At 38.4% G+C, this 14,271-nt stretch overlaps 1 protein-coding gene across 3 annotated transcripts in view; it reads left to right on the top strand.

Annotated features, from left to right (window-relative positions):
- gnal (guanine nucleotide binding protein (G protein), alpha activating activity polypeptide, olfactory type) overlaps window positions 1–14,271 on the top strand; it is a 137,296-nt gene that overhangs the window by 54,741 nt on the left and 68,284 nt on the right. For all 3 annotated transcript variants that reach the window (XM_079601065.1, XM_079601064.1, XM_079601066.1), the window contains exon 5: window positions 2,976–3,073. In XM_079601065.1, the coding sequence (XP_079457191.1) occupies window positions 2,976–3,073 (98 nt within the window). The remainder of the gene's footprint in view (window positions 1–2,975; window positions 3,074–14,271) is intronic.

Below are 14,271 nucleotides of genomic sequence, written 5' to 3'. Positions count from 1 at the left end.
AAGGGTGGTCTTGGCGGGACGAGACTCTGGACTGGCGGCCATGACGGGGCAGATCCGATGAGGCTCTGGCGTGCTGGCGAGCGGTGTGAGTACTGGAGTTGCCAAAGAGGGCATGACATGAACTGGCTCAGGCTTAGGAGATACTGTGAGCTTGCGGGGTTCCTCATCCGCAAAGCCCACAGTAAATGGCGAACCGCTCAATAAAAGGGCAAAGCCAATATATTGCACTAGAGTGTAGTGAGGGGTATCGTCAGGCATGAGGAAATGAAGAAACTTATTAAGTCCATGGCCAAACATGTCCTTTAAGACAGCATCATTAAAGTCCACCCCATGGCAAAGCTCACAAAACTCCTTCACATATTCCTCCATCGGACGGTTACCCTGGCGGAGGCGGAAGAGACAATCTGCTGGATCCATGTTATGGTCAGTTCTTCTGTCACGGTAGTTTGAAGCAGAGGAGGAAGCAGGATCCACGTGCAGCATTACATTATTAAATAAACTTATAACTACATAAATATAGACTCAGGAACAAGACTCAACAGAGTTGACCAGAACAAACAACGTTAAGAACTGACAAAGATTGAAACTAGACACAGGGCGTAAATACAGAAGTAGACAAGCTAAACAAGAAAACAAGAGGGCGTGGCTAATAGGAAACACCTGGGGAGACTAATAAACATTAAACATAATGGGGAGCTGCTAAACATGGAACAAGACGGGAACACTGACTAGAATCATGACAAGGAGAGGCTACTAAATCATTTTTTATTAATGTAATGTGACGGCACATCCGTATTTCATATTTTCCTAATGTCTTGTACCGTTAAACATGTGGATGAATAATCATATGCAAATGATATGCAGATGAGGATATACATAGTAAAACTAGGCGTTGTAAGGTTATTTCAGGGAGGAGACGCATGTGTGCACAGTCTTCCGCTGACTGGGATTTATAAAGTGAATTCTGCGCAGGTTCTGGCATACGCACGGTTTTATAAGTCTGAATATTTTTGGCTTTCGGGATGTACACCAATGCTCTGATGATGCTGACACTTCTATCGTGTGTGCAGCACTAAATGAGGCTATAGAGTCCTCTGTTGAGGTGAGGGCCGAGGACACCGACGTTATGGTTATGCTGGTCCATCATAGGGCAAATCACCCGTTTTTTCTCACAACAGCTAAAGACACATCTTACGATGTTGGAAAGATCCGGGTGGCCCTCCCGGAGAGGTTCTGTTACATATCTGATCTTCCTACACAGCTTCTCTGGCTGCGATACCGTATCAGCAATTTCTGGGTTTAGCAAACCAACTTTGCTCACCAAGCTCTGCAAGACTGACAAAGCAGAGGGGGCCATGGATGTGTTCAATGACATCAGAGCCAAGAAAAGTGACATCATCAAAGCTGGCTGCGAACTGTTCAACTGTCCGGGCCGCAGCCGGGAGCATCAAGCCTGAGAAACTGCCTCCGACTACAGGAGCTGTAGCACAGCACTCTCTGCGGGCATATCTCCAGACCAGAGATAGGCTACTGCTATAAAGTCTGCTCCACTAGTCAACTAGTCTCTCTCCTGTTTACTGAAGTCAGCTGGATCCGGGCCGTATCCAGATCAGATGATAGAAAAAAGCATCCCTCATCAGCCCTGTGAAGGCCTCATTGACACGACAGCCATCAGCACTGATCCTCAAGAAACCCGTCTACATACCGACGTGATGACTCCGACCTCCAACCAGATGGAACTGGATAAATGTTCTGATCCAATCTGACTTTGCTCACTAGTTTGTGTCATAACTGACCTGTAATGCTGCCTGAATCATAATCATACACTGTTCACTGATTGGCCAGAGGAGAACTGGCCCCCGACTGAGCCTGGGATCTCCCAAGGCTTTTTTCTCCATTCTGTCACTGATGGAGTTTTGGTTATTTGCCACTGTTGCCTTGGCTGTTGGCTTGCTTAGTTGGGGACATTTAATATTTAACAATATTATTGATCTACCTTACTTAAGGTGGACGATGACGCAATGTTCTTCTAGAAGCAAGCTTTGTTGTATTATTTTCATATTATCACTGTGAAGCTGCTTTGATACAATCTGTATTGTAAAAAGCGTTATATAAATAAAGGTGACTTGACTTGACAAAGTCCATAACTGGATGTCCTTGAGTATGGTTGGAAACAAGGAGAACAAGGTTATGCACCAGTCCCTACAACAGAGGTGGTCCCATTGCACCGGACCACCTTCTGAAGTTTGTCAGCTGCAACTGTGCAGAGGACTGTGACACTCTCAGGTGCAGCAAGGAGTCAAGTGTATTTCTGTTTGTGGTAACTCTTGCCAGAACATCAACCAGCCAGATGATAACAGGAGTGAGGGAGATGCAGGGGAGTTGGATGAGGTTTGGTAAATTTTAAACTGATTTAGGAAGTTTTGTTTTGTAATTGTTTTAAACATTTTTATGGATTTTGTATGGATTTGGAGTCATTTTTACTCAAAACTAATGGCTGGGATAGATTCAGCACCCCTAAAAACCCATAGTTAGACATCTCAAAAGCTAATATTGGTAAAAAAAAAAAAAATTTTTTTTTTTTTTTTTGGGTACCCAGGCCCTCTGGGCACCCCAACTTTGATGGCCTCTCCAGGCGTTTCCCCGAGGATTTGGCCGTGGATAAATTGGGAGGTGTTACTAGACACCTATAGGAACACATGGTAAAAAAAGCTATTGGTAAGAAATTTTTTTGCAGATTGGCCAAAGAAATGCTTAACTTTCCCTAACTATTAACTTTACTTAATTGTGGTTTGTTGATCACAGAATTTTGTGCTGAAATGTTTTTGTATGTTTATTTGTTTGTTGCTATCAAAAGTTTTGTTTTTGTTTTTTAAAGCAGTCAACGTTTTTCCCCTACTTTTATTTTTTGTTAATTAATGTGTCAAATAAATAGATGCTAACTCAATATTGTGTTTTGTTTCTATTTTTTACAGGAGTTTTTTGAGCATGCAAAGCATCTGTGGGATGATGAGGGGGTGAAGGCCTGTTTCGAGCGCTCAAACGAGTATCAGCTCATCGACTGCGCACAGTAGTGAGTATCTGTTGATGTGTGTCAGCTGTTGTCAACTGTCATAACGTGTCTCTGCTGATTTTCTATGATGTTTCCTGTGTGGAGATTTCTTGTTGTGTGCAGCACAACCCATTGGATATGAGTGGATATGTTTATTTGTGCGACCCACTAGTGCAGTGCAGTGTCCAAACTTTTTCTTCGTCCTACTTTTTCAGTATTTGGATTCCTATACATCTCATGAATCAGTAAAATAAAACTTTTATAAATGCGTTATTTACAGAAATCGAGCAAAGACTGCTCCCTCGATAATCACTGAAGCTGTCAATCACTTCAGTTTACCATGGGCTCATTGTCGGTTATATTTAAAAAATCTGTCTACACTGCACAATGAAACTCTTATTTACATCATGTTTATTCTTTGGTTGTTATGAAAAGATTAGTGCAAGTGTGCAAGCTCACACTTCTGTTTAGTGGTATTGAGGGGATTTGTACTAACTTTAACATTGGCCATTACATTCATGTCCTCAAACGACATCTGTGATTGGCAACAATGCAGTGGATGCAATGTAATTGTTTGTTGGCCAGAACTAGCCCCCTGATTGAGCCTGGTTTCCCCCAAGGTTTTTTTCTCAGTACTGCCACCTGATGGAGTTTGGGTTCCTTGCCACTGTCGCCTCTGGCTTGCTTAGTGGAGGATGCTTAATATTCAACAATATTATTGTTCGGACTGTACTGACACTTGTATGAGAACTGAACTGAGCTGGATGACGCAATTGTTTTGCAGAACTGCTTTATAGATGAAATTAACTAATTTAATAATATTGATGATCTTTACAACACTGAACTGACTTCAGCTTTCAGAGTGTTTATCTCTGTACAAAAGCAACTTTGAAATAGAGCTGGCTGCCACTAACAAAATATTTTGTATCGATTAATCGAAACGATTAATTTCCCACCAAAAATCATACATTTTACGTAAGAGCATTCCATAGTGTACAATAAAAAAAGTAGACAAACAATTGACAAAATGTAAAACTAAAAGAGTAAAATTTTACAAAAGTAAAAATTTGTAAACAAAATTTGTATAAAAAAGATAATAATAATAACAAAAGTCTGAGAAAGTCAGCATGTTCTGAATGTTAATACATCCACATGTTCTGGGCTTCTATTCATTACAGCTGTGAGTGTAACTCCAAAGGAAAATAATCTGTTTCAATTAAACCCCAACAGTTGGGTTTTCACATTAAACAAATGCAATGTTTAGAGTCCACTGGAATCAAGTATTAAAATGTAAGATTTAAACAGACATCTGCAGTATGATAAAAAAATAAACAGAGGACTTCAGTAGTTAAACTCCAAATGAAATCCAAATTTTTTATCCTGTTTTAAGCAAAAGTAGGGATGCAGCAATCGATTATTTTAGTAATCGGGTATTCTACCGATTATTCCATCGATAAATCTAGTAATTGGATAAAAAAAATTGGTAATAAAGATAGATCCAAGTGAACAACAGCTTTAAAATTCAAATATATAATAACAAGCAATAATAATTAGTTCAAATAAAGTATCCAAGTAATCATATGGGTTTTATTGAACAACACTGTTAAAATACACCATATAAAAAATTATATAAACTAATATAAACATAACTTATAATACGGGATGTATAACAAATGCCTGCAAAGGGCGACAACGGCCTGGTGATTGTTGTTGTTACACTACGGCATGACCAAATCCTTGTTTAATATTGGCCAAACAACATTTAATTCAATGTCCACTTAATCTTCGGTCACTTTTTTATGATAGACATGCAACAGCCACTGTAATTTCTTAAAAAAGAACATGTGCACATCAAAACATTAAACTTTTATTTTGAAATCACAATGAACTACAGTTCACATATTTAGAAACACATTTATGTATTCTCCTGTGTTTGCATAGATTTAAAAATGAGTTGCGTTACAAATCTTGGAAATGGCACATTGCGTTACCAGATGAACGTTAAGCAACCCAAACTCACAGCATGATAAACCAGAGACGTACTCCATGCATATAAATGATAACAGTGCATCTATGAAACACAAACCGCGTCCGACTTTTTGCGTTCCCAAATGCACGTTATTGGAAACCTAAACAAACAGTAGTCAAGTCAAGTCACATTTTTTTTCTATAGCACTTTTTACTATACAGATTGTTTCAAATCAGCTTTACAGCGATAACAGGAAAATAATGCAACAAAGTTTGTTTCCAGAAGAAAATAGCATCACAGTCCAGCTTAAGTAAGTTCAGTGATGTTTAATTTTTGTTGTAAAAAAGCTATTCATTTAGTTCATTTATATGTATAGCCGCTCTGGAGAAAAAAACGTGATGCCATCGTCCCGCTCAGTTCAGTTCTCATATAATGGTGTCAATGCAGGCAGATCAATATTATTGTTGAATATTAAATTATATGTTTATTTAAATGTTAAATGTACATTTAATGTCCCCAATTAAACAAGCCAAAATCCAATGGCAACAAATATGAGAAAGGCAAAAAAGGCAACAGTGGCAAGGGACCAAAACTCCATCAGGTGGCAGAATGGAGAAAAAAACCTTGGGAGAAACCAGGCTCAGTCTGGCCAACGAACCAACAGTGTATGATTATGATTCAGGTGTTACACTTTTTAAAAATGAGGCAGTGCTTGTCCTTGATGCAACATTTATTTCTTTAAAAAAATTAGATAACAAAGACATGTTATGTTGGGAACACTCTCCGTTGCGTGTACACCAGTGCTCACTCATTCCGTACTGAGCGCTATTTTTCTCTAGTAGCGTCAGTTTTCTTAAAGGGCACCTATTATGGAATTTTGAAATTTACCTTTCATGTAGTGTGTAACATAGATCTAAGTGAACAAAAACATCCTGCAAAGTTTGAAATATGAAAGTGCACCGTATATAAAGTTATTGTCTTTCAAAAGTAAGAGTCGACTCTGAGTAATTTTTATGAATCGTTAGAAGACCGAAGCTTTTTCTCTGACTAGATGACGTCAACTTGTCAAGTTATTTGAATACGATACGCCCACTTATTGCGCTCCAAGGCCAGGGAAAACTGGAAAACATCAGGGCGACGAGACGCTGTGTTCTGAAGTGCGACTCAAACTCAACTTTTTTCATCTGCCCAAGGAGGAGCATTTAAAGACTAAGTGGCTACAATTCATATATCTATACCACAGAAGTATAGTCCGAGCCTTGTGCTTTGTTCGCGCCATTTTGAAGACGATTGCTTTACCAAATTAAATGCAATCAAGCTTGGATTCGCGATATTGAAGGAAGGTTCAGTTCCAAGTGTATTTGCATCAGCTTCCTCCTCCGTAGCACAACCTCTAAGTGTTATTAATAATTTTTGCTTTTATATTTTATGTAGCATGCTTAATAATTATTTTGTTTGTTGTGTAAGCACCGTTTAGCTTCTAGGTCTTCAATGGCAATTGTATTGAGATGTGAAGTGTTTGTCGTTGTTTTCGGAGTTGTCTAAAGAATAGAGTAATACGTCGTAGTAACGTAACTGCATTTTTTTTTTTGTAAAAACGTTATGTTTATGCATCGGGCTAATGCAAACAAAGACTGATTGTGCTTTTACAATATGAACTCTGGGCTATGCTCGCTAACATAACATTAAATTATTTATCTTATTTTTCGTTTTTTACTACAAACTATAAAGCAGTGGACTATAATCATTATTATAACACAATTTAATTGATAAAAGCATCATTGTACTCCGTGTTAAAAATAAGTATTATCTCTGTAAACACTGCTGGGTCATCTGACCAATCGCAGATTAGCGTCGCGCAAAGGAGGGGTTTGGAAAAACGAGTCGTTGAACGAATCATTTGGGAGTCGGTGAGCAAATCAGGTAAAAATAAATGCATATTATACGAAAACAAAAGTGTTTTTTGTCATTGCATGCATGTAAAACTGTTGTTGGGGACTCCCACAACAACATTAGGAACATTTTAAATGTCATAATAGGTGCCCTTTAACCATGTATCAGAAATAATTATTATATCCCATAGTGCAACCAATTATGCATATAAGATGGCACTGGAGACATTATTATTGACACCGGTTACCTTCTCTAAATCCATAAACATAACACAATAAACATAAACATGTTCTATACTCACTCTTACGCTGCATAGAAGTATAACAATTAACAATAAAGTATCACATTACACACCATTAACACAAATACAGGTGAGTAATGCACAAACTAGGTACTAAATAGGAAAGGGATCTACTACCAGCAGTTGATTTTGATATTCTAGGTATTATCAACTGACCAGAATTTTGAGATTGCAATAGATGTGAAGGACTATAATGTGTTAAGAGCTCGCTTAAGTACTGGGTAGTGCTGGGTATCGATTCAAATTTCAAGAATCGATTCGATTCCAATTCTCAAGATCTTGAATCGATTATCATTATTAGATTCGATTCGATCCGATCTGATCCGATCTTATATTTTTAAAATCAAAAGTTTTAACTGTTCATGAACAATCAAGTGTTTGTATTAAATAACATTCACAAACATACATTAATGTTGTAAAAATGTATTGTTCACTCAATGTATTGATGTTAGATAAGGCATTAATGTTAATGAATGGTGTCTTAATGTAGTGTTACCAACTAAACAGGAGATAAAACGTGTTTTATTTGACTTAATTGACTGTCCTTTTATTTAATCCAAAACTGCGTTCATATTTAAAAGGCCTTTTAAACTAGATACAACGAACCGCACACGATACCACTTTAGGGGCCGTTCACATATCGCGTTTTATGCGCGTGCAAATTCAGTGAGAAGCACTTCAATGCATCTCAACAGGTCATGTGACAAAAACAAGCCTGTTACGGCCTTTCCGTAACAACATGGAAAGCTCGGCCGAACAGCTGATCGTAGCTGTACAGGGCGGCTTTTTATTTCTCATCTCAATGAATATATCTAGTAGTAAAGCTAATGCAAGGGATAGAAATCAATTAATTATTTGATGATACTTCCTCGTCATCATGGAGAGCGCAGTTTGCACGAGTTTGCACCGCTTTCTCCTCTCAACAAGCGCGTGCTTTCCCTTTGCGTCTGCCGTTGCTATGCAACCATGAACAGAGGCGCGCCTGGAAAACGAATTTGCACGCGCAAAAAACGCGCTATGTGAACGATTCATTCCTCCTTTCTGGTCAACAAGTGGATTCAGAGAAACCGCATTAGCAGCGCCGCCGGTCGCCGTGTCTCAGTGTGTTTATGGGGAAAATGTAGGCCTGTTATTAAATCGATACTCTGAGTTACGGATCGATCTTTAGAAATTAATATGAAAATCGATTTAGAATTGGTGAATCGATTTTTTTCAACACAGCACTAGTACTGGGGAGCTAAACCATTTAGTGCTTTGTAAGTAATCAGCAATATTTTAAAATGTATACAATGTTTAATAGGGAGCCAATGCAGTGTTGACAGAACCGGGCTAATATGGTCATACTTCCCGGTTCTAGTAAGAACTAATTTGGACCAGCTGTAGTTTGTTTATTATGCGTGCAGGGCAACCACCCATAAGAGCATTACAATAATCTAGCCTTGAGGTCATGTAGCATGAACTAATCATTCTGCATTTTTCATTGAAAGCATATGTCGTAATTTATATATATTTTTAAGATGGAAGAATGCGGTTTTACAGATGCGGTTTTAAAGATTGGTATTAAAGAGCACACCCAGGTTCCTAACCGATGACAAAGACTTGACAGAGCAGCCATCAATTGTTAGACAGTATTCTAGGTTAGTACATGCAGAGGTTTTTGACCCAATCATTAGAGACTGTTTTTTTTTTTTTATTAAGTAAATAGGAAATTACTAGCCATCCAAATTTTTATATCAGCTATGCATTTCGTTAATTTCTTGAATTGGCAAGTTTCGTTGGGACGTGAAGTGATATTAAACTGAGTATCAATGTTAATTTTGGCAGCCATTTTTGAATTAGTCATCTTTAGACGAAAATGCTTATTGGTCTTAGACACATTTTAGTTATTTTGTCTTTCATGATTTTAGTCTAGTTTTGGTTGACAAAAAGCCTTTGAATTTTTTGTCAATTTTTAATCATTACTTTAGTCAAACTGCAGTTACCGACTTTCATTTTGGTAGTTATTTTATGTGTAGCATTTAGACAGAAAATGTCATTATAATTATTCTCTCTAGCCCAATTCAATTAAGCTTATGAGAAATTTGAATCAAGGTAACAGAGTGTATTGACATTGCACTCTTTAGCGGTAGCACTTATGCAATTCTACCCCTTTTCCTTAGTTCAGAACAAAAAAGTATGTTCTAGTATCATGCACAGCAGAATCTCGCTGGAAGTAGAAGTTCATCCGGGAACTTTTTTGCCTACTCTTTTATCAGTACTGTGAATTTTGGACATACTGGTGTGCGATTTCAGACGCAGCTGCTGTATTTATGAACGGATCATTGAATCTCAGGATTCGTTCAAAGCCAATCATTTTGTTGCAAAATAGAGCAATAAGCCTGACAATACTGTTTTAAATGTAGTACATCCCTTAATGTTACCCTTTTGATTTTTTTGAACTGTTGTATAAAATCAATGTCACATTTGACCAGTCAGACAGACTTAACCCTCTGGGCTGTTTTGAGGTCCTTGAGATGTTTTGACATGCCCTGACATTTGTGCTTTTTTCAGTTGCTTATAAACATATTAATGGCAAAGGTGTCATTACACTCTATTCAGCACAAACATGGCTACCATAATATGTGAGCAACATGTTTGTATTTTTTAGAGAATAATGTTTATGCATGGTTATTGGAAAAAAAAGGTAAGTTTCTGAAATAAGACCATAAAACACATATTTAACCCTCTGGGATCTGAGGGGTTTTTGGGGCCCTTGAGATGTTTTACATCCCCTGACCTTTGTGCTTATTTCAGCTACTTACAACATACCTTTGGCCATCTCGTAATTTTGCTGTATTCAGCACAAACTCTGCTACAATAATATGCGAGCAAAATGGAAGTTACATGTTTGCATTTTATAGAAAAAAATAGTATGCGTGGTTAGTAAGTTTGGGGGGGGGGGGGGGGGGGGTCACTGCAATCAGCCCATATAACTCCTACTGAATAGTTGGCCACAGGACTTTTGAATTTCCACACTTGTAGGCTAGAATTTTTACTACAAAATTATGTGAAAATCATTCTGACCACTCTTTCACAAAACAACAATATAACGATTTAAACTTTGTAAGTCAGTGTTTGTGTCAGCACTGCTGTATGCGTGGGCGTGTTGATTTCCATGAATATTAATGTGATTCACACCAGGGGAGACAATAGACACTCCCCCAATGGCTAATGCCCCATCAAGGTGCTGTGAGGCAGCCTGAACAAAGAATGAGAGGAGATTCAAAGGTTTTGTTTTTCAATCTGTTTTATTGTAATTCCTCTATGTGGAGGAACTAAATGTTGTGCCTCACAAGACCACAGTGCTACAGTACATATATAAACATATAGTACCAGTCAAACGCTTGGACACATTACCATTTTTAATATTTTTGGAAGAAGGCTGCATTTATTTGATAAAAAATACAGAAACAACAGTAATATTGTGACATATTATTTCAATTTAGAATAATGATTTTCTAAAATGTTATTAAATAGCAGGCTATTTTTAAATTTTAGCCTGATTTCAAAAAAAGTTCACGGAGACGGAAAGGCAGAAAGCACACCCTGTTTACTTTCTTTATTTTACAAAAGCACAATGTTTTATTTAGATTTTAAGTGAAACCGTTTAATGTGAACGATTAGCCTGGATGATTTTTAGATAATTTTGAAGTAAAAAGTCTAGGCGACAACTTCCATTAGTCAAAAGTATTGTGGGAATATTTGAAGTTGGTCATATGTGGTCTTATATCAGAAAATTTAAGTTTGAGTTTTTTGAATAACCATGCATAAATAATATTCTCTCAAAAATGCAAACATGTACATACATGTTACTTACATATTATGATAGCCATGTTTGTGCTAAATAGAGTGTAATTACACCTTTGCCGTTAATATGTTTATAAGCAACTGAAAAAAAAATACAAATATCAGGTCATGTCAAAACATCTCAAGGACCCCAAAAACACCTTTGTCCCCAGAGGGTTAAAGGAGAACTCCGGTCAATTTTAACATTGAGCTCAATTTTTAGTAAATTTGGAGTGCTGTCAATACAGAGAACAACAACAAAAATCGGTGTTGCCTACACCGTGTTATCCTCTTTTTAAAATTTGCACCCTATTGACTTGAATGGGGTCTAATTTTAAACCTGCTTTTATTTCTCTTATCATCCTTGATGTGTCATACAAGTGCCCAGCCATGTTGAGTGATTCCTTCAGAGTGAACACGAGTGAATCTGACTGCAGTAGATGTGAAAGATATGAATAAAAATGATGTTATATCAGCCAGCGCACATACCTGTATTTAGTTCCTGTTTTCGATCGAAGTCCAAATTAGTCGATTGTCGAGTTCACGCGGGTGATCATAAGTAACTAAACCTATGCGCGTGAACTCGACAATCGACTACTTTGGACTTCGACCAAAAACAGGAACTAAATACAGGTATTTGCGCTGGCTGAAATAACATCCTTTTTATTCATATCTTTCACATCTACTGCAGTCAGATTCACTCGTGTTCACTCTGAAGGAATCACTCAACATGGCTGGGCACTTGTATGACACATCAAGGATGATAAGAGAAATAAAAGCAGGTTTAAAAATAGACCCCATTCAAGTTAATAGGGTGCAAATTTTAAAAAGAGGATAACACGGTGTAGGCAACACCGATTTTTGTCGTTGTTCTCTGTATTGACAGCACTCCAAATTTACTAAAAATTGAGCTCAATGTTAAAATTGACCGGAGTTCTCCTTTAAGCAGTTCTACCAGAAAGACTCGGGGGAATTAGTACTGTGACGATGAACATTTATTTAAGAGTTTAGCAAACAATCAAGTTCTTTGGCTTAGCATTCCGAGAGTACGCATTCTGAGAGTATGCATTCCGAGAGTATGCATTCCGAGAGTACGCATTCCGAGAGTACGCATTCCGAGAGTACGCATTCCGAGAGTACGCATTCCGAGAGTACGCATTCCGAGAGTACGGAATCTGCATATCCTGCCTGAAGACGAAGGCAGGTGCGCAGCCGACCCCCTGCGAAGTAAGGAAGGGGGCTATCTGGTGGTGGTGGTGGGGTGAAAGGAGGAAGAGGACATCCTGGCGTCTTCAGGGTGGGGGGGGGAAGACCCGACATAGTGGTGTCGGGGGGGATGGAGGTGGTTGAAGCGACAGCATCTGCGAACTCAGACATGTGTAAGTACCACCCTTTTATACTGGGCTATTAGGATATGATTGGATAGATGAGAAGGTAATAAGTGGCGTGAACGATTGAGTCTTTGTGGCAGAACTTGCGCTAGGCTTCATTTCAGCACTGACCGGACACGTTCCTCTCTGAGGCATGCCGTCTGGTTGACCGATTCCAGTTCCATACCGAGAATAGAGATCCTCTGCACGGAGGCAAGTGTGCTCTTTTCCCAGTTGACCCGAAGACACAACTGGGTGAGATGCCGGAGCACCAGGTCCCTATGCTCGCAGCACTGCTTCCGAGACTGAGCTAGTATCAACCAGTCATCGAGATAGTTGAGGATGCGAACACAACTCTAGTAGAGCACTCTCTCTAGTGCCGGAGAACACAGGGGAATGGCCGCGGTGACACTGACAGCAGATGGTGCAGCCTGTTACAGTGAAGCACTCACTTCTTCGCCCTCTAACCAACCGTCAAAAAAAAAAAAAATGCTGTTTAAACAGCAGATGAGAGCTCAAAAGCTCACGATCAACGCTGTAGAACCACCAGCACCAGAGGAGACTTCCAGAAGAAGCACCGACACACTCGCTCGTTGATGGACCGATCGGCTCCGAAGCGAAAGACAAATGGTGCGTGCATCCGCATTTATACCAGTGCTGCGGGGTGGAGCGCGAGATGCAAATTTTGTACGCCAATGTGCATTGCCTTGTTTTATTCACACTCAAAAGATGACAGGCTCCCTAAGCGTGATCCCAATCAGTACGGTCCGTGACCGAACTGATGAACTGGAGTTTTTAAATGGATAGAACTATACAAGTTAGGGTGGGAGAATTCTATGCAAAATCTATGTAACTGAAAATGAAACGCCACAAGGAAGTGTTTCAAGCCCTATTCTTTTTAATATAATGATAAGTGATGTTTTTTCTAAAGTACTACCTAAGATAGGAAGATCAATATACACGGATGATGGCGCATTTTGGAAGAGAGGAAGAAATGTAAGTCACGTAGAAAGGAAAGTCCTTTAGATGAAGTAAGAAAATGGGCAAATTTAGATTTACGGTGTCTAAAACGTAGGTTATACGCTTCTTAAGAAAGAGTCAAAGGCCTAAAGTTAAATTCAAAATATATAACCGGATTTTAGAGCAAGTATCTGTGGTAAGATACTTGGGATTGTGGTTGAATTCAAAGTTGACATTTGACATCCATATTAAAAAAATAATTGACAAATGCAAGAAGGGTATTATTAAGGTGTCAGGCTGGGAGAGTATACACTTTGGAGAGTATATTGTCCTCTAATTAGATCTGCAATAGACTGTGGTAGTTTTATATACTGTTCAGCATCACTGTCATTGAATAAAAAAACTTGACATTATACAAAATCAGGCACTAAGGATAAGCTGTGGTGCATTTAGGTCATCACTAGTAGCATCATTACAAGTAGAAGTGGGGAAAATGCCATTAAAGTTAAGAAGACTGCAATTAAGAATGGTTTATTGGACTTCAGTTAAAGGTCATGAAAATAAGCACCCAGTTAAAAAAGTATATTAAAAAAATGAGTATTCTAAGATAGAAAGGTTTGGCTAGATAGCTGATAAAGAGGCCCAGAGAATGGGAATTATTGATATAGAAGTTAGCCCTACAGTAGCCATGCCTATTATACCACCATGGTTATAACATTATCCTTCAATTGATCTTTAGTTGAAAAACATAATTCAAGATAAACAAAGATGTGTTTCATCTTTGGAGATGACAGTGAAGCAATATATGGATACAAAATATAGTCTCTGTTTAGAAGTACTGTATATACAAATGGCTCAAAATATGACGAACAGCTACAGCTACAGATTATTGCAATTGTGT

The sequence above is a fragment of the Phoxinus phoxinus genome, assembly GCF_949152265.1.
Source record: "Phoxinus phoxinus genome assembly, chromosome: 24".
Lineage (NCBI taxonomy): Eukaryota > Metazoa > Chordata > Actinopteri > Cypriniformes > Leuciscidae > Phoxinus > Phoxinus phoxinus.
Note: the sequence above shows the minus strand (reverse complement) of the source record. Positions and strands in the feature narration are given on the sequence as shown.